This window comes from Neomonachus schauinslandi, chromosome 3 (assembly GCF_002201575.2).
Source record: "Neomonachus schauinslandi chromosome 3, ASM220157v2, whole genome shotgun sequence".
Lineage (NCBI taxonomy): Eukaryota > Metazoa > Chordata > Mammalia > Carnivora > Phocidae > Neomonachus > Neomonachus schauinslandi.
The window spans coordinates 74358052-74383728 of NC_058405.1; the positions used below are offsets into that span (position 1 = coordinate 74358052).

The 25677-nt window shown below is 35.4% G+C and overlaps 1 protein-coding gene across 2 annotated transcripts in view; it reads right to left on the reverse strand.

The window, feature by feature from the left end:
* The window catches only part of CDK8 (cyclin dependent kinase 8), a 128418-nt gene that overhangs the window by 21874 nt on the left and 80867 nt on the right, over positions 1–25677 (reverse strand). For both annotated transcript variants that reach the window (XM_021678244.2, XM_021678243.2), the window contains exon 4: positions 24969–25109. In XM_021678244.2, coding sequence (XP_021533919.1) covers positions 24969–25109 — 141 coding nt within the window. The remainder of the gene's footprint in view (positions 1–24968; positions 25110–25677) is intronic.

Below are 25677 nucleotides of genomic sequence, written 5' to 3' on the forward strand. Positions count from 1 at the left end.
TACAGATTGAAGCAACCTTAAAATTAAAGATTTTAATGAAGGCTGTTTACAGTGGAAACTAGTTCATAGGCTTCCCAAACCATATTTAGTAATAGCCCCCATGCTATTACTGACAAAATGTAACTTACAGTATATTATTCTATCAACTACTACAGATCAAAAAAATTTTTTTTATCCCTAGCAAAAAGAAAAGAATTGCTGAAACGGTAGAGGTTCCTACATTTTTCAAGGTGAAGAAACTAGGCACGAGAGATTAAATGACTTGCCCTATAAGACTGGGCAGCAGCAGCAGAATCTACCCCACGGCTTAAGTCTAGTGCTCCCTTCCTAATATACCATTTTGAAAGTAACTTTATGTAGCAAGTTTTTCAATTAATGTATACACCATAATAACAATAATTCATTCAAGAAAAAGTTTTCAGAACCTCTATCATTACTACACACACACACACACACACACACACACACACACACACACACACACTCCGGACCACTGGAATAACCGGCAAAGTACCTAAAGAAGTACAGTATTAACACTATTCCCTGTGCACTATCTGCAAGTGCTGCCTAGCACAAGTAAAACTGCTTTCATGCACTGTGTTAATTAGTCACCAGTGGGTTAGACTGCAGAGACTCTTGGAGCTCAGCCTACTTCAAAATGAAATCAGATCTCTGAAACTAGCATAAAATATTGAAGGCAGAGGAGGGCTTTCCAAGAGGAATCAGGCAGCATTTCTATCTGGCTGAGGAGCAAGGCTTGCTCTCAACTACCAATATGGACTCAGGAAGAAACTTCTATGTCTGTGCTAGAACTCTCTTCTTTTGGTCCACTGGGGCAGAACTCCCTAAACATCTCTTGAACACATTCCCTACCCTTTACCCCATTATGATTCATTTTCCATCCAATCCATCTCTGTACTGTTGCCAGGGTAACCTTTCTAAAAGACAAAGCTGATCATATCACTCCCTTGCTTAAAATCTTCCATAGTAGTATCATGGAAAATTCTTATAAGATTGGGTGAAAACAGAACACAAAATAATATATAGGGGCACCTGAGTGGCTCAGTCGTTAATAAGCATCTGCCTTCGGCTGGGGTCATGATCTCGGGGTCCTGGGATCGAGCCCTGCTTCGGGCTCCCTGCTCTGCGGGGAAGCCTGCTTCTCCCTCTCCCACTCCCCCTGCTTGTGTTCCTGTTCTCGCTGTGTCCCTCTCTGTCAGATAAATAGATAAAATCTTCAAAAAAAGAAAAAAAAGATATATAGACTGTGATTACAAATAGGTTAAAAAAAGTACGATGGGTAAAGACTAGAACAAAAAGAGTAGTGACAGTGGTATGCATGAACCTTTTCAAAAATGTCTTTGAATGCTTTTGCTATGCTTTATTATTACTAAAATATTATTTCTACTTTAACTAGTCTCTCACCACTTGTGAATAAGATCCAAAGTCCTTATGAGGGGATGCAAGGCACCTGCAAGCTCATTCCCATCAATCTGTCCTGCCCCACCTGCCACAGCCCATACTGCTCCTGCCATACTGGTTTTCAGTGTCCTGTGACTAGAGCTTTCAGATCTAGGTCATTGCTATCCCATTATTTCTGCCCCCAAAGACCCTTCCTCTGTTATTTGGCAAAATCTGATTCTTTGCCCCCCTACTTGATGACATAAATAACACATGAATACATTCCAATTATAAACAATTCAAACTATAAAGTCACATACAATTAAAAGTTAAAGACCCTTTCACCACCCATTGCTCCTCCACCATGTCCCAATCCCACTCCCTCCTCCAGAGGTGCAAAGTGATTAACTGGTTTGCTGTGATGGACTTTTCCAGCACTTAAGTGCTCAATCCTAAAATTTTCTCTCTGGATCTGGCAAGAGCAGAGCACAACATTGACATCTCTCTCCTCCTTTTATTTTAGATGGAGTGGAAAATCTCTCTCCTTTTTTGCTTTCTTACTCATTCAGCAGCTGGGCCTATTCATGAGAAGCCTTGGGGTGAGTGGTACTGGTCAGCCTACTATAAGGTAAAGGGGGAGAAACTCCCTCTCTTGTTCTTCATTTTGTTCGAGACTTATCAGACTGTCAAGTTCCAAACCGGGGTTTTAGCACTGGTTGGGGGAATAAACAGTTTCTCTGTCAAGGATTTGGGGCCAAAGCTCTAGTTAATAGTTAAAAATCACTTTTCTAGGCAACTTGCTGCCTATTGTATGATCTGAAGCAGGTCTTGGGGCTAAAAGCCATTACCATCACTACTTTTGTAAGTGAACTTAAGATTCAGTTTGGGCATGCTGTATAGTCACAAACAAAGAACAGTGCTGTGTTGTTTCAATAACACTATTATGAACGATGGGTCCCTCCTCATGTTATTTTTATGGTAGCATTCTATATGCCCCAGGTACGATATTCTGATTTAGTAGAGTAACACTATGTCTAACACTAAATTTCTTTAGCAAATGCAATCTAAGGAAGTCTCAAGAGAAGGCAGAAAGGCCCTAATGATCATGAATACTCTTGTATTTGTCTTGTTGCTTAACCAATATTAAGGAAGGCTTCAAAGACTTGATAATTTTTCCTTTAGTACTTAATGCCATGCTGAAACAGTATTCTCCAAAAAAGCTACTTCCTTTTCTCTTTTCTTTGTCTAGTAGTAGAATTTGGTAGTTTTTAGCTCTAGAGCCAAAAGTTCCATTTGTTAGTGACAGTACATGAATCAATTAGTAATAACCATAACTGTGGTAAATAGTCTGTGATCTTTTATATGCTATCCAACATAACCACTTTGAAAGAACATATAAAAGTTTACATTTTAATGAGGCATACACTCCATTAACTATCTTTCTGCTTATGGAGATCAGAGGTCCAACATGACTTAAAGTATTATTACATCATAGCAACATCTTCAAATATGGCTATGCTATGCAAAGACATGATTACAGAACACCTTTTATTGCCTGCTGAACAATGAAATAAATCAACCAAACACTTGTGTGAAGTAGATTTGTTGTTTGAAACTATGATATCCTTCTCTTATTGCTGTTCTGTTTCTCCCAGAAAAAAAAAAATGTATTTGTAATTAAAAGAACATGTCCTTGTTTTTTATTACAGGCTCATGGCTTATTTTGCTTTCTGTTGTTACGCTCCCCAAAAAACTCACTGGTATTTTCTAAAGCAAGATGTTTGTATTGCAGAGAAAACCATTCATGTAGAGGTTTTCTGTCCTCTAGAATTTGTCATGCTGTGGAATAGTACACGGATGCCTTTGGCATACAGCAGAGATGGCGAATTGGTTTCATTTAAGGGGTCAATCCTGATTTAAAAAAAAAAAAAGGTAAGGACTTCAGGGAGCTCTGTCTTGAGAAAGACAGGAATTGGGCTGACCAGGAAACCACCATTATCGATCAGAGGCATCTGACAAAGGTGCAGAAGTGAAGGATGGCTGATCTGTCCAGGTAACTGCCAAGACCTTCTTATTCTAAGGGTGAAAATGGGGCCTTCATATGTGCACTAAGGTGTCAAGGCAAAATGGAGACTTTGAGGCAACACGAAAATTTCATTCTTGATGGATCTATGAAAAAAAATAGCAATCCATAAGAAACCATTGTTAGGGGGTGCCTGCGTGGCTCAGTCAGTTAAGCATCTGCCTTCAGCTCAGGTCATGATCCCGGGGTCCTGGGATCGAGCCCCATGTCGGGTTCCCTGCTCAGCAGGAAGCCTGCTTCTCCATCTGACTCTGCTCCCCTGCTCCTGCTCTCTATCTCAAATAAATAAAAGCTTAAAAAAAAAAGAAAGAAAGAAACCACTGTTAGTGCTGTACTCTAAGATTTATTCAGAATTTAACCTTCACAAACATTGTAAACAACACAACCCAGTGGCACATTTTTTAGATACTCAAAAACTTTCAGTTTGGTTGTTAATCATTATGTACTACAATACATGCTGACAAAATTAACTCTGATATATACACATGAGCAGCAAAGTCTTAGTAGACATATACTCAGTAATTTAAAAAATTGTTTTAATGATGGGGCACCTGGGTGGCTCAGTTAGTTAAGTGTCTGCCTTCAGCTCAGGTCATGATCCCAGGGTCCTGGGATTGAGCCCCACCATCAGGCTCCCTGCTCAGCGGGAGTCTGCTTCTCCCTCCCCCACTCCCCCTACCTGTGTTCCTGCTCTCGCTATCTCTGTCAAATAAATAAATAAAATCTTTTAAAAAAATTGTTTTAATGAAATCTTCTAAGGAGTTGAGTTAGATAGAAATTTGGAAATCCAGTGAATGAGATCTGGAAGATGTCTTTATAATACAGTTCTCACTTTTTCTTCTGAGCTATGAATTGGTATTTTTCACCTCTAATACTAAATTTTACCCACTACTGCTGCTGAATGAACACCTTCAAGCTAAAGAAGAAATTACCAACTTTTACTCTAGGAAGTTTGTTTCTTGCTTTTTGTATAGATCTGAAAAAAAACCATGTATAATTTCCTAACAAATTCTGCTTCCTGATTAGAAAATAAATGTGACTTGTAACACGGAACTTCATCCCCTACAGTCAACAGTGTAAGTACTATACATTCATCCCTGTATTTACTGAATTAAGAGGCACTAAAGCCCAGAGACCAACAAACAAAGCAGCAAGCAAACAGTTCCTGCCTTCAAAGAGGTCAGGTTAGACTAACAGGTGGGGTAAATTCAGGCAAGGAAAAGCTTCACAGAGGTGATGATCCCCAACCTGCCTGAAATGTGAAAGCTCAGGAGCTGGTCTGAAAGATAAACAACAGGAGACAGTGCCTCAAGAATTCACTAACATCTTATACTAAATCTCCACAGAGCTGGCTCTGCCTTCTCTCAAGGGATGGAGGCAGTGCTAACTGGAGTATCAAAACACATGGGGATGCTGACTAATCTTTAACTTACCTAAGAAGTCCTCTTTTAGGGAGAATAGGAATTAGGTTCTCACAGTTGATGCAAATCGAGATATTTTATGAAACAAGCATTTAACTACATGACAGTAATCACGCTAATAATAGATGACAATTCCTTTCAATAAGCCCCTCCTACTTTCTTCAGTCCAGACTACTAGCTCTAATTCTTGTTTTCATCTAGTGTCTCCTAGGTAATACAAAATTACATAAAATGGTCTTTTACCAAGTTGTGAATATCATCATCCAAAGTATTTCAAATAATAAACATGATCTACATTATTAAAATTGTTATCTTTTGAAACTACAAATTTTGAATTTTTAAATTACAAAATTCTTAACCTGCCCACTTAAGGCAGTTGAGGTATAAAATACCAGTTTAAGTGCAACAAGATCAACCTGGAATATACTCTCCTATTTTCACTGACACAAAGATCATTTTCTTACTGTCACAGACTACCAGAGGCAATATTCATTTCATTAACAATGAAACATGGGTGCACAGGACAGAAACATGGCAACAGAAATAAACTTTTAAATTTACAGGCACAGCTATATCTTATTTATTCCTAATAAAGAATGTGTGTGCACATATTAATATATATGTGTATATTTTCTTGTAGATGGAAATGTATTTTCCAAATTAGATTTATTTAATTGTATTTTTGTAAAGCTATAAGGTGTGTTAGAACACAATTCAAGCAAAGAATCTAATAAAGTATCCAATAAAGAAAAAAAAAGTACCTTCAAGTAATCTTGAAAACTAGAAAACTGAGTAACAGTAAGGAGATCAAAGGCATCTTAAGGGAGAGGTATTAAGGGGCAGAGAAAGGATATCAAAAATCTTTAAATTTTCAGAACAGTTCCAGTGTCATTAAGAAGTTAACCAAATTAAAAAAAAAAAGAGTATACATAGTTGTTTTTTTTTTTTAAGATTTTATTTATTTGTGAGAGAGACAATGAGAGACAGAGAGCATGAGAGGGAGGAGGGTCAGAGGGAGAAGCAGACTCCCTGCTGAGCAGGGAGCCTGATGTGGGACTCGATCCAGGGACTCCAGGATCATGACCTGAGCTGAAGGCAGTCGCTTTAACCAACTGAGCCACCCAGGAGCCCGAGTATACATAGTTTATATTCAAATCTGAAAATCACTGTAACTCCAAAGACTATTCTAGACAATATTAATTTATATAATTGTTAGTATAACAGTGATCAGTGGGTAGTACTGTTTTGTGTTCTGTCTTCCCAAGTTGTTATTTTCTGACAAATCTGGATGTTTGTACATTACTTTTACTAACTACATTTTATTCCTCTATTAATAGACAGCTGGCTGTATTTCCCCCAAGCCCCCACTTCTGGCACCAACCCCGATGATGCTCCCACTGACAATGTTTGTATAAATTATACTTGCCTCCCCACCACCCCCCAAAACACCCTGACACATACGCCAGGTAATTTCCTTGGGATGAAATCTCCAAAGAAGAATTATCAGATCAAATAATATCAATAGCTTTATTGTTCTAAAACTAGAAGTTTGTTTTGCTTTTTAAGTTTCAAAGGTGGATACGTGCTCAATGGACATAATTTGGGAAATGAAGAAAAGGACAATGTGCTTGATAATAGATGACTGAAAACAAAGCATTTATAATCTCTAAACTAATAGATGACCACTATAAACATTTCAGGTTACCTTTTGTTTTTTTCCTTTTTATAAAACTAAAAAATGGCATCATACTAAATATATTGTTTGTACCCTTTCCTCACTAGTAAGTATATCATGAAGATTTATTTTTAATTTGGAAATTACTTTTCTGATATAATCCTTATGAATCCCATGGATTCATCATAATTTACATCAATTACCTACTATTAAATGTTTTGGTTGTTCCTAGTTCCTTAATTAAAGAAAAATGATGCCATAACAAACATTTCTGAACGTGCCTTTGAGAAATTCCTAGGAAGTCAAATTGTTGGGTAAAGGTTATAAACATTTTTAAGGTTTTTTGATACACATTAACAGACTTTGCCCTTGAAAGGGTCAAGTATCAATTCTATAAATTCAACGATCTTTTATAAAAACAATACCATTAAGTACGATAAAACCAATCTGGAAAACCAAAAGCAATGTATATAAAATTTTATAATTTTTATTAGCTTAAGTGATATATAATAGTAACTTAAAATTTTAATTTGAGTATCTTTCACTGATAATCATGTTCTGATCTGCTCTGTAGGTTTGTTTTATTGAGGAGGCTTAGATTATTAAACTTAAATATTCACCTCAATTCTCTATATTCTAGATAGTAAAGATATATTCAGTTATTTTTGCCATTTTTCTAATGTGTTACTTTCCTCTTGCTAAAAACTTTACATTTTATATTCTCTAAGGGTATCTTTACTAGTGTTTTTACATTTTAGCATGTCTATTGTATCTTTAGTAATAGTTAGGAATCTACTTATGAATTTATCTCCAGCTAAAGCTAGAATAAATATCCCAATTTTTAAATATACATTTTACTACTATGATCCATGTGGGTTTTAGTGTAGTTTTAAGAAATAAGTAACAAAAAAAATTATAGACAAGAAAATACTTCTCCCTAATGATAATAAAGACTGATGCTCTTCTTTATTGTAAATAACTTCTAGTTTATTACAAATAACTTCTTATAATAGTGTGAGTGTATTCATTCAATTTTTGTTAACACCTGATACTTAAAAAAACACACTGTTTTCCTTCTAGAATATATGATCTTGTAGAAAAGTTTATTTTTTGAAATATGATTAAGAAAGTACAATTTACTATCCAGAGTTAACCACAATATTTTGGTATGTTTTCTTTTGTTGATGTATTTTTCACTCAGCATTTTACTGCCACTATGTTGTGGTCTGCTTTTTCTCTTAACATTGTAACAACATTACTTAAACTTACTGTAAACATAATTTTAAATGACAACACAATAGTTCACCTTTTCTGCATGTCATAATTTGCACAATTATTTTCTGGTTGTTAGACATGTAAATTTCTTTCAATTTGTCATTATTATCAATAAAACTGTGATGGTCTTTTCACCATTTTTTACAATATCCTTAAGAGAGTTTGTTAAAAGTAGGGTGGCTAGATCAAAAGGAATGAATATTTTTTAAAGTTCTTGATAAATTCTAGGTTGTAATTCATGTCATAGCAGTTAGTGTTCATTCATTTAACATACTGAGGACACATCATGTATCATGCACTGTCCTTGGCATGAGATAGATAGTTCGTAAGAAAACAGACATGGCCCGGTAGTCCGGGTCTATAGGGAAGCCAGACATTAGATAAAGGTAAACAAATACATTAAAAATTACAAATGTACTAAATGCTATAAAAGAAAAAAAAAGATTCCATTAGAGAGAATGGGGTTCCTATTCTGAAATTAGATGGTGAGGGAAGGAAAAATGGGGGCACGTAGTGGATAGGACGTGAGGAAGGCCTTTCAAGGTGACATTTAAGCTGGGACTTGACGGATGAGAAGAAAGGGTTATTTATGTATGTGTTATATTATGTATGAACTTTGCAGTCAGAAGGAAAAACAAGAAGGCATTTGTGGGTAGAACATGGTAAGCAGGGGTAGACTGGCAGGAAATGTACTTATAAAGTCAGACGGGGGGCCAGCTAATACAGGGTCTAGTTTGCGGATAAAATAACTTTTTAATCTCTAAATGAAAACCCAATAGTTTTAAGCAGGGAAGCAACAGTATAACAATAGCAACATGCATGTTAGTTATGTGCTATGTTCTCTATATAGATGAATTCATTTAATCCTCACAATTACTCCACATTAGTACGTATTATTATTCCAATTTATAAGTGAGATGACCAAGGCCAGAAAAGTCTCAGCTGAACTGAGTTAGTTCATAGTAACCATTTCACACTGACTTGTCAGGAGCAGAGCTAGGGTTGAAATGCAGGTAGTTTGGTTCCAGAGTCTGTCCTCTTCAACCACTGCATTATACGGCCAGTGCACAACTGAGCAACATAATTTGATAGTAGAAAATGGCAGCTCCTAAGAATTGCTGTGTTACCTTCCCAGTGAAACCTCTAAAAATGTTTACACACACACTGTGTATGTATGTGTTAAGTATGTACAGTGAATTAACTGCTTATAGCATTCGTGGTCTGACTTTTGGTTAATCTTGGTGTTTTCCTTAACTTATATGATCTGTTATTATTACTCATTTTTCTAACATGTTTCAAAAGTTTTTCTGATTTTTTATTTGCCTTTCAAACAACTGGTTTGAAGCTATATATTTCTGCCTACTTGTATGATTTCAAAAATTCTTGCAACTTGCGATGGATGAATACATTTAACTCAAGAGTATTTTTTGTACTTTCAAATTCCATGTCTTAAATGGCTTATTTTTCAAGTGATGATGTCTAATAGTTAAGAAAAGATAATTCTGCTTTTATTTCTAGCTTTATTTTATTGTGTTCTGAAATGCAGAATTTATGACTTTGTGAGTTCTTACCATGAATCTAATCTCTAGTACAAACTGGACTTTTGTAATTTTGTGCGTGAATGTTTATTTAAAAAATACATTCTTTTAGACAGCTCTAAATGCCAAGCAACTCTATTACACCACATTGCTTTATTCTACAATTTTTGTTTGTTCTTTATTTAAAAAATTTTGTCATAATCTGAGAGAAAAATGGCAAGGTATACAATTATATATTTCTATTTGTTTTTGCACAATTGTCAAATTGAACAAACCATAAATTCTTTGCTGTATTTTCATTAATCATTCTGCCATTATAAAATGTATTTCAATCTTTTGAAATAAAATATACTTTATCTGATACTATCATTTTGTTTTCTATTTGAACAGACACAGACTTGAGACCAATGGTTCTCAACTTTTTTCTTCTGCTAAACATTTGAGGAATATGATAGATTCCTTTAGAAAATGAGGAAGTAGTTAAGAATAAGCCTGAAAAAACTCAGAGGTGCCACCAGCTATTAAGTTGTGTGACCTTAATCTCCATTTCATCATTTATAAAAGACAAAATAACAAGTGTCGCTGCAGATATTAAATGTGACAAATGCTCATAAAAGGCTTACAGCATGATGCTTGATATGTAAGATCCTAAATATATTATAAATGATAATTATGATGGCAGCTAGCACTATAATCTGTTAACAATGATTCACTGCTGTAGTGATTCTCAAGTAAAAGCTTCCTGGGGGGTTGGGAGGGTGCCATGCTTAAGTGGGCAGTGCCCCCAAGATGATTTTTCTATATTGCCCTATGAGACACCCCTAGTAGCTTTTGATATCTTCTAGCTTTTAGTCATTTATACCTTTTAGAGATTAAAAAAACTGCTTATTCTTAACATCAGCTGTTAAAAAAAGTAATAAAAATATACATTCTTGTAGAAAATTAAAATATAGGAAAGTAGAGAGAAAGTGAAATTTACCTGAAATCTTATCTCACAGAGTTAAACCATTACAAACATCTTGATGGACATAATTCTAGATATATCTAAATCTGTATTATTTATATTTAATACAAATGTCTTATAAAGGCTCTTTTGCTTTTTGGAGCCTCCCCTATCATAGCTATCTAGGTTATTTCTGTACCAGAACATTGTTAAATAAGTAGTGATGGAAGGTCAAAGGTTAATGGCTATTGATTTGATATATATACTTTTCATGCTTGGAAGTTTCCTTCTTTTCTTATTTTTAATAAGAACTTCAATCAGAAATGAATATTAAATTTTGTCAAATAATACTGCATATTGAATTTTGCTAAAGTTTTACATTTACAACTACTGAGATAACCATAGTGTTATTCTCTTAGCACTAGTAATATTGTGAATCCTGTTAATAGGTTTCCAAATACGAAATCATCCATGCATTCTTAAAATGAGCTTCATTTACTTAAAGCATAGTATTCCTTCAATGTCGCTCTGGATCTTTTTTGCTAACATTTTACTTAAGAAATATGCACAAATACTTATATGTAACTTTGTGGGCTATGTGCATTATCTTTACCAGCTTCGTGTCAGTGTTATGCTTTCTTCCTACAGAGTTATTAAGGAAACTTTCTTTTGCTCTAGAATAGTTTATACAGTGTAGGATTAGCTGTTGCTTGAGGGTTGAAACAAATGTGAAACCACGTGCAATTGTTACATTTTGTAGAGGTAGCCCTGTGACAAATGTCTTTATTTCTTCCACAGTTACTGGTCTCTTTAGTTTTTCTACCTCTTCCAGTGCCAATTATGGTAATTTGTACTTATTTTAAAATGCTTATTTAATCTAGGGTTTTGTAGGACACCAGAATAGTTCAACAACCACTAAAAATTTTTAAACTGTAGTAAAAAATCATCAGTCCCCACTTCAGTGTACCAGAAACGGAATTTCACAGATGACTTTTATCGACCTACAAGAATAATTTCTACATTGTACACAGATAATAAAATCATTTTCTGAAGCTGATAATCATGAAAACAGAACAAAGACAGTATACAAACACATGAGTACTGACCAATCTCACTTGTCAATAAAGATGAAATAAAATATTAGCAAAGGGAATCCAATAGTGATCGAAAAAAAATCAAGACCAAATACAGTTGATCCCATGAATGCAAGGATGATTCAACTTCAAAAACAAAACAAAACCTTATAAATTAAGTTTCCACATTAACAGATTAAAGGAAATAGCTATATGACCATCTCAAAAGATGCAGAAAAAGCACTAAATAAAATCCATTTTTGATTTAGGAACAAACAACTTAATTAGATATACAAGTAAACATCTTTAACCTGATAAAAGGTATTCACCAAAACCCCAGAACAAACATCATATGTAATGGTGAAACTTAAGAATTTTCATTAAAGACAGAAAAATAGTCACCTCAATTACTTGCCACTGCACTGGTAAATAGGTCCTAGCCATTTACCATTACCAAATAACAAGGGAAAAAAATGCATTTCATACATTCCAATTTTTACTTTCCCTTAAAATTTTATTACTTCTGTAACTGTGTTCTATCTCATACCTTCTGTGTGACAGTCAAATTGGCAAAATGTTTTCTTTCTTAGTGATATATAAAACAATGCTGCAGGCTTTCTGCTTCCCAGTCTGCAGTACAAAGACGTAATATGATATGTTTGGGATAGATTCTGTGTACCAGTCTCACAGGTGGGAAGCTACGGAGGCATTTTAGGTAGTGGAATATGTGATTTACTTTTTAGAGGGATCATTCTCAAGGCTATGTCGATATTAGACCATATAAACCACAAGACTACAATGTTAGATCACTTGGGAGTTTTTGCAGTAATCCAGGTGCCCTGGATTAGAACAGCAATAATAGAAAGAAGTAAAGCCATAAGGCAATAAGTGGAGTATAAAAATTCAACTGGAAGTGTAAACTGGAAGGTCAGGTTACTGTGGGATAAATGAACAGAAATTAATGAGACAAATAAAGTGAGCCTATAAACTAGCAGTCCTGGAAGTCCACCTGGAAAATCCAAATCCATGTCCTGCCAGCAAAGAATTTTAGAATCTCCCTATTGGTGGCTCCTGATTTACTGGATTGATCTAGAGATACTGAACTACAAGAATGCAGAATCTCTGCCAAATTTGCCCTTCCCTTAAAGGGAGGGTAATAAAGATGCCCTTCCTTTGCCCTTCCCTCACTCTCCCACAGCTTCGTCTCCCTGACAATAAGCACCACAGTTTACTCTTCTTTGGGAAATGACACTAGTCAGATGCGTAGGACCAATGGCCAATGTGCTATATTCAAATCTGAGTTACTGGAAGGTCTTACTGTAGTTTAATCTGAGATATATTTTGAAGACAGAATTGATAAGAATCCATTTATTCATTCAATAAATATTTATTGTGCATCCAATATGTGTTATTCTGGGTACAAATGATATAGCAGTAAAATAAATGGATAAAGTTCCTGCCCTTAAGGTATACTTATATTCCTAGGGCAACATGATGATGAATTGGAAGTAAAATGTACTAAATGAACATTATTATGTGCCACAGTCCTAATACTTTAAATGAATCTCAATCAAAAAAAATAAAAATAAAGGTTTGGCCCCATTTATAAATGAGGAAAGTTAACACTTACAGAGGTTAATCCTACCAAAAGTTATATAATTAAGTGGTAGACCAAGATTTGAACAAATCTTAGGCCCACTATAATAGGGGCTTAATTTTTCAGGATGCATAACCTAAGATCCCTTATTGGTCCTTACCACATGCAATCATTTCTTATTTTTCTTCTTAATTTTTCCTGTTGTTATTCTTCACTTCTTCCTACTTTTCACCTACTTCTTTTTTTATTTTTAGATTCCCCTCTTCCTCCTTATCATAAGGCCCAGACAACATCTGATTTTACCAGCTGGTGTTAATTAGACAGACAAAAAATTAGAAGGTCAATCAAAAGAAGAGTGGGTCCAAAGAATGAGTGTTATACATTCCGAGTTTTTGACTCTACCCTCTAAGGAATACACCTGTGTAATAACAAGTCTAGCGTAATAGAACACTAGTCACTGCTGGAAATGTTGAATGGTGACGGGATGGTTAACTGCTGCAGATATTAGCAAGAATTACCACACCATGTAAGGGATGGAAATGGTTACTTCCAAGATGCCTTCCAACTTTATGGTCTGTTAGTCTATGAAATTAGGGAAAACAAAAAAATGCTCATTTCAAATGTTACATGGTGTTTACATAAACACATTTTTAAACTCATGATTAAAAAAAATTAGCAGTCTATCTCCCATCATTTACATTTTTATTAAACAGGCATCTTAAACAGCACTGACCTAAATCACAAGCCCATTTGTAATCTGAAAAGACCATAAATTCTAGAGAATTGAAACTAATCTCGGAAATTCAGAACATCTATTTTATTTTTTAGAAAGATTTATTTATTTTGGAGAGAGAGCACACACTTGCGAGTTGGGGGAGGGGGTAGAGGGAGAGAATCTTCAAGCAGACTCCCTGCTAAGCCCAGAGCCTGCTGCGGGGCTCAATCTCAGGACCCATGAGATGAATATCTGGGCCTTAAAACAAAAGTCTGGATGCTTAACTGACAACCACTCAGGCACCCCTCAGACATCTATTTTAGCACTGAGTTGGGAATCCTCACATTATATACCTACTTAAGAGTACTAGATCTATGGCATGATATATATCTGAAGGCAAATTATACATAAATTAAATAATAAAAACAGACATTGATAATTACAACAAAGTGATACTCTGAAGAAAAAGTAAAATCTCAGCTATACTCTGAAGAAAAAGTAAAATCCCAGTTCTAAAGGGTAGAACTTTAATAAAGAAATACTTTTCAATAGTTAATTTAATAACTATTGCCAACTTAATATCTAACTGTACCCGAGGAAACTTTTTTACTAAATCTCAAAAAAAATTCCTATGTGTTGATTAGAACAGCATTTACAAGCATTTATACAAAATCTTGAGCTTTTATGTTGAACTGACTTTGAAATATGGCTAACTGCATATGTTTATTTCTTTAGGAAGACTTACTTTTCCCCTCCTATATGACCACTTCTCATTTGCTTGTATCTGGTAAAGACATACAGTAGTCAAACTGAAAAAGACTTACTGAAAGATATATGTGGCCATGGAAGCAGGTTTAGATGACAATTTTAGCTGAGATAAGACAAAACCTTACCTAATATATTCTATCCTTAAAGATTAAATTACTTGACAAATCTTCAGAAGTCTGGAAAACAATATAATACTCTGATACTCTAAGGCCTGACTCTACTATTAGAAAGTTAGACTGGAATATTAATTTTTATATGCTCTTTCAGAGTATAATTCAGAGAATTCTGAAACTTTTTTTTGGAAAAACCATTTCTTTGTATTTTAACTACAATGTATTTCCTTTTCCTAATGTAAAAGTCTGAAGGCCAAAAAAGAAAAAGTGGGGATTCACCACTAACACTACATCCAGCAGTAATAACTTACATCAGATGCAGGCAGAGACCTGGTAAGTTCTTGTCATTAGTATGATTCGAAAGTTTTTTAAACAAAACCTTCCCAAATCTGTCCTGTTTTTAGAAGCACACTGCTCTAGATGATAGTAAATTTTGTTTATAAACATGGAAGCACTTATATAAATGATATAATGATGTATCACATCAATTATGTCAAAAGTAGAGAAAAGATTATATCTGACTTAAAACTATGATAGTCCTCTACTTCTACTAAATTTTCAGGGTCACTCAAAAATATAGTCTTACACTCTTCTGAGAAATAAATGGAGGGTTCTAGAGGGGAGGGGGGTGGAGGGATGGGTTAGCCTGGTGATGGGTATTAAAGAGGGCACATATTGAATGGAGCATGGGTGTTATACGCGAACAATGAATCATGGAACACAACATCAAAATAAATAAATAAATAAATAAATAAATAGGAAAAAAATATAGTCTTACACTCTTTAAAAAAAAAAACAACCTTGATGAGATTATTTAGAATAACCATTCTTGATCAGTGAGAAATTTGACTAAAAATATTCTAGTAGTGTGTTAAGTGTCTGAAAAGACTTATTCAGAATCTTAAGAAAAAGTAGCCTAGAAGCAATATGCAAACCAAGTAACAGTATTTTTTATTACCAACTTGTAACCTGCCCATATAAACATGTATATTTGCAATTGTGCCATTTAGTAAAATTAAATGGGCTACTTTTCCATTATTTACAAATAATAGAACACAGTCCATTGTGTATGCTCAATATTAATATCAAAATTAAGCAAATGTAGCATTTGTCAATAAACCAAACAGACTGTTGACAAACAATCAAATATTTTCAAGGAAAATTGCCCAATTGGTCATTTAAGTAAACACACTTTAGAATAAGCACAATATTCATAATATTAATTGAAATGAATGCAAGCCTCATTTAAGTTTGCCTTAATCAGTTATCATCAGTAAAACCCATGTTTTATCCTCAAGCCTACATTTTATGGATGCAATCTTAATACTACACAATTAAACAAACAAGAAAATGAGTAAATCCTTGAAGTTCCCAATAAATGAAGCAAATCTCAAGCAATAAGCTTGATTAAACCTGACATTTCCCAAAGCATTTTTCTTCCCAAAAGCTCTGGATTTTTTTGTTTTTGTTTTAGATTTTATTTATTTATTTGAGAGAGAGAGGGCATGAGCAGGGTGAGAGGCACAGGGAGAAGCGGACTCCCCACTGAGCAGGGAGCCTGACCTGGGACTCTGGGATCATGACCCGAGCCAAATGCAGATGCTTAATGCACTGAGCCACGCAGGCATTCCTTTGCTTTGTTTTTGTTTTTGAGAGACAGAGAGCCTGCAGCAGCGGCGAAGGTGCGTGCGGGGGGTATACGGGTGGGCAAGGGAGACGGAGAATCCCAAGCAGGCTCCAGGTGGGGCTCCATCTCAGGACCTTGAGATCATGATCTGAGCAGAAATCAAGAGTCAGACCCTTAACTGACTGAGCCACCTATACACCGCCCCCCCCGCCCCAGGTTCTGTTTTAAAGAAACAAGCTTAACATGTTCCCCACACTCATGGAAACTAAAGCACAGAGAAGGGGCAAAAAACAGAACAGGGGCTGTGAATGCAGGCTCCTTTCTTCCCAGCTGTTCAATTCTTTTGTTGCTTTGCCTGTTCCCGCATATGAGTGATCTCAGGGTCCTTTCTGCTTGTTTTTTTTTTTTCCCCTAAAGAATTTACTGGCCCTGGGGTGCCTGGGTGGCTCAGTCAGTTAAGCGTCTACCTTCGGCTGGGGTTGTGATCTCCGGGTCCTGCTCTCTCACACGCTCTCTCTCTCTCAAATAAATAAATTAAATCTTAAAAAAAAGAATTTACTGGCCTTCTTTTTAGGTAGAAAGAAAATGTATGTCCATTTTTTCTGTTTTCCTTTTTTTTAGTAGCATCATCCTTTAACAACGTAAGAACACCCTAAGCCACATTGAATACTATGTGTGAACTTTAATAACAGCCTAACTAGACATTTTCCTCAGTTTCTAGTCCAGATGGAACACTTTTTTCTGATTACAATAATACATGTTAACTGCAAACTATTCGGACAATTTAAAAGTTATTAAAGGAAGAAAGTGAAAATTGCCTGAAATTCTCCCACCCATAAATAAACCCTACTTAGAAAAATGTATTCCCGTGGCGCCTGGGTGGCTCAGTCTGTTAAGCATCTGCCTTTGGCTCAGGTCATGATCCCAGGGTCCTGGGATCGAGCCCCGCACTGGGCTCCCTGCTGGGCGGGAGGCCTGCTTCTCCCTCTCCCACTCCCCCTGCTTGTGTTCCCTCTCTGTCTGTCAAATAAATAAATAAAATCTTTATAAAAAAAGAAAAATGTATTCCCTAAAGGCAGCTGCTATTCAAAATAATTCAGTCATCACTGTCAAGAAGTTTGTGTAAGGGGCGCCTGGGTGGCTCAGTTGGTTAAGCGACTGCCTTCAGCTCGGGTCATGATCCTGGAGTCCCGGGATCAAGTCCCGCATCGGGCTCCCTGCTCAGCGGGGAGTCTGCTCCTCCCTTTCCCGCTCCCCTCTCTTGTGCTCTCTCTCACTCTCTCTCTCAAATAAATAGGTAAAGTCTTTGAAAAAAAAAAAAAAAGAAGTTTGTGTAAATCATTAAAGTACTTATAATTTGGGACTAAGTATTTTCTAAAGATTTGAGTAAGTTTTTTCTTCTTTTCCTAACTGTATCAAATACCTTTTGGGAAATAGTAAAGTGCAGCGGCTTTCAAACCTTTCTGAAGACAACCCACAGGAAGAAAATCATTTAATATTAAATGATGATATTCACATATAAATATATATAAGTGAAACAAAAGTTTCAGGAAATAATAACTGCCCTTAATACATATGATGTACTCTGATTTTTTTTTATTCTAAGGCCATTAAAAAAATAAAAAATAAAAAGGCTGGTTGTGTTGTGTGCTTTCCTGACTCACTTATGGCTTACAACCTGCAATTTAAAAATCACTGACCTAGAAGAAAAATCCCTACATTTAGTGATCCAGCTGTGTTACAGTTCTCCAAGTAACCAGAATCAAGTCATTTACCCTCTTTGCCTCTCCATTTTTCCACTTATTAGTGACAGAATTCAACAGACAATAAAACATGCACCTCAAAACAAACCATATGACCACGAAGCAAATATTAGTATTGGTAAGCAAAACGAATAAACCAGGCAATCTTTCACTCAAAGAGAATCAGACCCAGAATACCCCCATAATTTATCATGCTACCATCAGTACATGATAAGATGCCTTGATAAAGAAGGCCCTTGAAATTGAGTTTCAGTGCCTGGCTCACTCAGAGATTTTGATCTTATTTGATGGTTGCTAGGAAACCAACCCATCCTTCACTAAGGACAGCTGAAGCCCCACCAAGTGATTCCAAGTTACTCGGGATAATTAAAATTAACTGCAGGGCAACAGCACTATCAGATTTTTTTTTTTTAAGTCATATTAAAGCTTTGAAATGGCTTGAGCCTCTTTTAAATATGTATACACAGTGGCCCACAGGGCTATTTCACATGATGTACTTCTCACGGTAGCACATCTCCATTGGCATAGACCTAAAGGAAATCTCTTTAGAGATTTATTTTCTAAGAAATTTTACTGTGGCATAAAAAACTATTTTGAGAGGCGCCTGAGTGGCTCAGTTGTTAAGCGTCTGCCTACAGCTCAGGTCATGATCCCAGGGTCCTGGGATCGAGCCCCATATCGGGCTCCCTGCTCGGCAGGAGGCCTGCTTCTCCCTCTCCCACTCCCCCTGCTTGTGTTCCCTCTCTTGCTGTGTCTCTCTCTCTCTGTCAAGTAAATAAATAAAATCTTAAAAAAAAAAAAGACTATTTTGAATTAGTTTAGGGCAAGAGTGATTATAGCTAATAGTTGCAATAGTCCAACAAAGCAAATTTCATATATAGCCTTGTAATTCAGCTTGATTAATAATAAAAAAACAAACTATGATGAAAAGTTACAGTATCTCTCACTTAATATTATACTCCACTTAGTGCAACAGGATGAAAATACCACCTTAGGTGCCAGGTAGTTCCAAGTTAAATACCACTATGATAAAACCATTAAGGTAGGGCGTCTGGGTTACTCAGTTGGTTAAGTGACTGCCTTCAGCTCAGGTCATGATCCCGGGGTCCTGGAATTGAGTACCACATCGGGCTTCCCTTGCTCTGCAGGGAGCCTGCTTCTCCCTCTCCCTCTGCCTGCCATTCTCCCTGCTCGTGCTCTCTGTCAAATAAATAAATAAATAAATAAAATCTTAAAAAAAAAATTAAGGTAATAATTAAAATGAAACTTTGAATAGCAGTTTTTTTAAAAAGTGGAACACATTAATGACCATATGAGAACTTGATATATACTTAACAAAAATTAATGGTCAACTGGCCAGTCTTAATAACTACTACTCTACTTTCCTATGTTCCTTAGCAATGTGTTGAAAGCCCACGTCTTTAATATTTAGAGTCTGATTTAAGTGTAAACCATTTTTGTGGCCTGATATGGTTGGATGAATATTTTCAACCAAAAGCATAAAATTCAGCCAACACTGAATGCACTAGAAAATTAAAAGTGAATAAATATTAGCTAGAAATTAAAGTATTTACATTGTGACTAGTAATGAACTGGTCAGTTAAAAACAGTAGAACAGTGAAATATGAGAGTCGCGAGTTCAGAACAGCTGGTATGTTCAAAAGGTAGGTACTGCTGCCTTATCTACAATTTAAGTATAATTCACACAGAAGGGACTTTTAAGATGCATTTGAAAAAAGTAAGGGACCTATGATGGAGATGTCCTAATGTTAAGATTAAAGGAAAACATTGGAAAAAAATAAATGACATCAGAGAAGAACATGAATGAATAGGTAAAGCAGGTTTCTTTCACTGGGTGGAATAAAAAAAATTGGGTAGAGGAAGAGTGTGATAAAAGAAATCAACAGATCAGTATCATTAGCTGAATGGTCTTTGGACTGACTGATCAGAGCCGAGTTCTTTTAGGTAGAAAGAGGGAGGCTGCTGAAAAGAACTAAAAATATAGTATGAAAAGAAGATCTTTTGTACTGCTCGACTACAGTAAACCATAACAGAGCTAAGAGGGTAGGTAGTAAAAAGAAGAAATGTAACAGAGTATGCACAGAAAAACATCAGGTAGCAGAAATAACCTGTGGAGAATCACCTTGGAAGACACTTTGTTTCTGTTACAAATGAGCTAGTTTATTCATTCAACAAATATAAGCAGTATTGTATACACTGTGTATTTTGCAAGGCACTGGGAGGGATACAAATACATATTAAGCCAGTCTTTGGCCCTCAGAAATTTATAATCAAATAGAGAACTTATTACCAAAACTAGTTTAAGTGCCCTTGAGTAGTTCAAAGTAGCTGCTATAGGACTTTAGATGTACACATTCTCACTTCCAGCTAGGGTGACTGGGGGGGGGGGGGGACTTTATCGCTGAGGTAGCAGGAGCAGAGCTTTAAAGGATGAACAGAATTTTAAACACTAGAGATGAAGGGAAGAAAGGATTCAAGTAGGTAGGGCAACCTCTGAGTTAGCTGGAAGTAGGTATACAGAGTGAGAAGGAAGAAAAAAAAAGATCATAACCAGCTTTCACTTCAATTCACAAATACTGGCATGCAGAGATTTTCAAATTTTAATCTAATCAGATTTTTTTCTCGTTTAAAAAAAAAAAAGACCAAAAAACCTGACTTTGAAATTTATTTCACAACTGCACAAGAAAACCAATCCTAAAATTAGGACGTTATACAAAAAATACTCGTTTCTACTGAAAGAGGTCAGACAGACGAGAGAGTGAACTGGCCGGGTGGCTGGGTGTCCTAAAACGGTCATAGTAGAGGTAGTAGTAGTGACAAATCCTCATGGCCTTGCCAATGTGCTTTAACTCAGTCAAACAGGACTACCATTTTAGAGGAAACACTTCAGACACCATTGTTTTCAGAGGAAAAATTTCAGACACCATTGCCAAATCAAACTTTGGCTTCTACACAAAAAGTATCAAATATGATTTTGGTACTTACTGTCTTTTTATTTTGTGCTCAGAAAACTACCAAACTCAACCCAATCAGGCTAATAGACTTCAAACCTTTCCTTATTTTGAGTCACTTAAATAATATCTTTTACTTGAAGTTTTCGTTAAGATTTCACACTTAGTTCCTCTTTATAGTAGCAGGTAAAATATCTTAATATTCCTTAACCCAACACTCCTACTATTTTATATAAGCAGATAACTGGGGGGTAAAAATGGAATTAACTGGTCCCATACTGTTTCAACTCTGTGCCTCTGTTTACTCATTTGTATAGGATGGTTATTTTGTGTGCCAGCTTGGCTGGGCCATGATGCCCACATATTTGGTCAAACATTTTTCTGAATGTTTCTGTGAAGCTGTTTTTCGATGAGATTAACATTTAAATTGGTAGACTTTGAGTAAAGCAGCTCACCCTCCATAACATTGGTGGGCCTTATTCAATCAATTGAAGACTTTAATAGAACACAGACTGATCTCCCCGGAGCAAGACAGAAGTCTGCCAGCATACTGCCTTTGTATTTGACTGCAACTCTTCCCTTTAGTATCCAGCCTTCTGGCCTATCCTGCAGATTTTGGACTTACCAAGCCTCCACAATTTGCCTGAGGGAACTCCTTAAAATAAATCTCTCTCTCTCTCTTTTTCTACACACACACACACACACACACACACACACACACACACACACAGAACTCCTTAAAATAAATCTCTCTCTCTCTCTTTTTCTACACACACACACACACACACATTCTGTTTCTCTGGAGAATCCTAATACATGTGGTAATGCCAGAACCAGGACTATAGCACACACACACACACACACACACACATTCTGTTTCTCTGGAGAATCCTAATACATGTGGTAATGCCAGAACCAGGACTATAGCCTGTTGGTCAGACTATATTCATTTCCCAAGGAGAGAATAAAGGAAGAAAGAGAAAGGAGTGTAATCAAAGGGAAGAACAAAGCATACACCTTTGTTTTTATTTATCTCTACTTACAGCAAACAGATAAAGTGTAAAAGCAAACCAACTTATACATACATATTTTAATGTTCTAGAACTAAAAAAGTTTGGCTTAGATCATAAATTATCTCACAAAAATAAATATTGCATGTGTTTCCTTTTAGGCCCATTCTTAAAACAGCTATACACAAATGCATTTATTACCAACTTCATTCCAACCAGAGTTCCAGAATTATTAAATCTCTATTTCACACCAAGGATGACAGACCCCAGTTACTGATCTGCTACTATGTGATGATTAACAGTGACAAAATTAATCTTTATTTATTAAATAGGATTATTAATTGTTAAAGTTCAAGTGCACATATCAAACAAAGAACTTCGTAACTCTATCATCTCAAACCAGTGTGTCTATAATAATGAAGACAATTTTATTGAGCAAAAGCTTCAGTAACATTCTGGGGCATTATTAAAATGATGTTTTTAGGGAGTCTGTGCCAATTATCCATTTTGGTATGATGTTTCTCTTGGCAAGTCAGCAACTCAACCAATTGGTTCAATTCAAAACATTAGAAATCTATATAGGTTGGCTAAGGTCAATATTGCCACATTTCATCTAAACTTGACTGAAAAGAAGCAAGGAATGAAATTAACTATTAATTATATTTATTCTTATAGAGTAAATATTTCATCTGCAAATAATAATAAATATTGAGAAAGAGTTTAAAAAGTCATGTTATACAGCTTCTGAAGAACATTCTTTAAACTATTTTACATTAGAAATTCATATATAAAAAAGTATTCATATATGAATTTCTAATGTAACTACAGTTGAACATCATATAACCTCAAAACTCCAAAATCTATTTTTTAGTTAGCAGGAAGGTGGGCACATTTAAAAACAACAACAACAACAACAACAAAACCAACAACAAAACTGCGGTAATGAATCTTCCTTTAAAAAATTGAGAACAAATTCAAGAAGTAAGCACCTGACCCAGTAAGATCCAGCCTGGGGGCAGAGGTTACCACTTTAATGACACAATGGTTCCGTGCGCCTGTGATGCTCATAAGAGTTAGGTGTAAGGAGTCACACACAGACAATACAGGAACTCTCACTCCAAACGGGGAAATCAAAAAGGTAGCAGGACACAAATAATATATTACAGTTCGGAAAATATTTTGGATAAATTAACTACTAAACAGTAGCAGTGGCATATAAAGGGGAAAGAGGATTCAGAATGGTTTGCTCTGTGAACAGGAATATTTTATAACTGATATCATTCACAACTGCCAGCATATGGTGACAACAGAAAATAACTACTTTTCATCTGTTTCATCATTATTTTTAAATCATCTCCAGAGAGTGCATCCCTCTGATACTGGCATCTAGAGTGCACTGCCTCCCCCACCCCCGGCCCCCACCTCCTGGCACACCACTAACAGAGACCTTTGAAATGACATATCCTACACTATCCCTAGGTCAAAGACAACTCATTTAGGCTGCACCAATAGAAAGAACTATCCCAAAAGAGAAATAAAAAAAAATTAAACTTTATAATTATTTTCACTACTGTAGTTAATATTACTGTAAGTGGTTTAAGTACATTATGCATTAACAATTTAAATACTGGTTTGTATTATTTGCATTCATCTAATAAACATATATATTTTAATGACGAAAAATAATTTACTATAAAAAGAAAATGTAGTGTCATCTCAGCATAATTAGGGAAAAATACCCTTTTGCCAGATTTTATTCTTTTAGAGATCATAAAAAAGGTCAGTAGCTCAAAAGTAGTAATAGTTTTTCCCTAAGTTGACTACACCCCTAAAGGTTGAAATTTGTTTTCAGATTCATAAAAGGAGCCAATGGATTTGTCCTACTTCTGTTCTATAAATCCACTATGAATATTCCAATAATATTAAAAATAAAGTTTACATAAGGAAAAAAGTTGTTTCAAACAAATTTCTGATGTTATCGGTCCCGGTCTAAATGCTTTCTAGGTATGAGAACTAGAGATAAAATAAATACCATTAAACATATTGAAAGGAGATTTATTGAAGATAGAAGAAAGAACTAGAAACTATGACACTGGAACATCTGATCTGAAGGTACTAAATATACAGCAGCCTGGAAAGAATATGTGCAAGAGGCAGATCAGCTCTGGCTTAAATTCTACAGGGTTTTTTCCAATGTAACACATGTGATTAGAGACCAAATCATCAGTTCCAGAATTGTGTTTATAATTGTTTGGAATGAAGGCATTGTTATAAACTTTACTATAGTTACCACCTTTCCAAAGAAAAGAACAACAAAAGCACAATGTAATTATGCAATAAGGGGAATTTGAGATTTAAATTTTCATCCATGAAGAGTAATGAATAATGCACAATTTAATGAACATCTTAATGCTAGATGGGTTTTAAAAAGGCATAAATTATTCTGCCATGTAAAATAAAAATAAGAAAGCCAATTTCTGAAGTTTCTAAATTCTTAAAAATTCAATGTACCTTAACGTGGCAAGGCTTCTGAATAAAGTTCTTAATTATGACTAATAAACATGCTACTAATATAGTGAGGCTTAAAAAATAAGCAGATTGAATTAACATCACCTCTTCTAATACGTAACTTAGTATGCGGTAGGCTCCAAAAGTTTCATTTCCAAGTTATTCATAAATATATCAATTTCTAGAGTTTGCCTAGCAGCTAATAATCAAGCAAGTCAATACTTCTTTACAGACTTAAAAGTAAACAAAAGCTTAGGAAAATAAATGTGCCCTCTTTCACTTCTTCACTGAACCCCAGCCACTTTATGTCAGAGGAGTAGGATGCATCATATAAACAGCACAAGGCTGGACTATGTTATGAGACTATAGCATTCTCACTCTGTAAGGTTTGCAGGTCTATGTACCACTAATATCTAGAGACAACTAGAAAATCATCCAACTATAAAGGCATCTTTCTAGCTTAGACCTAACTACATATCAACTTACCAAATCCCTGTGCAACACCCAGTTAGCATGCAGGTAGTGAATCCCATCTAGGATCTGATATAATAGTGACTTCACCATTCCCCGAGGTAACTGAACTGGCTTCTTGTTTGCTTTAGAAGCTCTGTGAAACTTGATTATATGCTGAAAGAAACAAAAATACCACCAGAAGCTTAAAAAGGAAAAGAGGGAAAGATAATCTGATGTATAATATTTTCGTGCCAGAAAAAGAAACACTCAGGGATTCCCAAAGATACTGAAAATATCTTACATTCTGCTGGATAACATAAATTTAAAATATCCTAATAACTGGAGCTGAAGTTTCATTTCTTAAGCATATGATCATGTCTCAGAAAATAAATGACTGCAACACAGAAGCAGAGAACAATGTGATTTTATTTTGAAAGTATAATTAAAAATTACTTTCAGAGTATACCTGATCCCTGTTTACCTGGTGGAAATTTTCAAGAACAGAATCTTTTTTATCTGTAGTTATTAAATGAAAAGAAAAAAAAAAAACAAATTTCAAGAGATACTCCTGGGTTGGCTGACACAGCACAGATGTGGTACCTATTTACAACGCATGGGTTATAAACAAAGCAAAAAGCAAACAGGGAAATTATTTCAATAAAATACACAGAAGCATAAAGAAATAACATGTAAATGACCAGTTCACATTGAAAATATTTAGAAACATGAAAGACTCAGATGA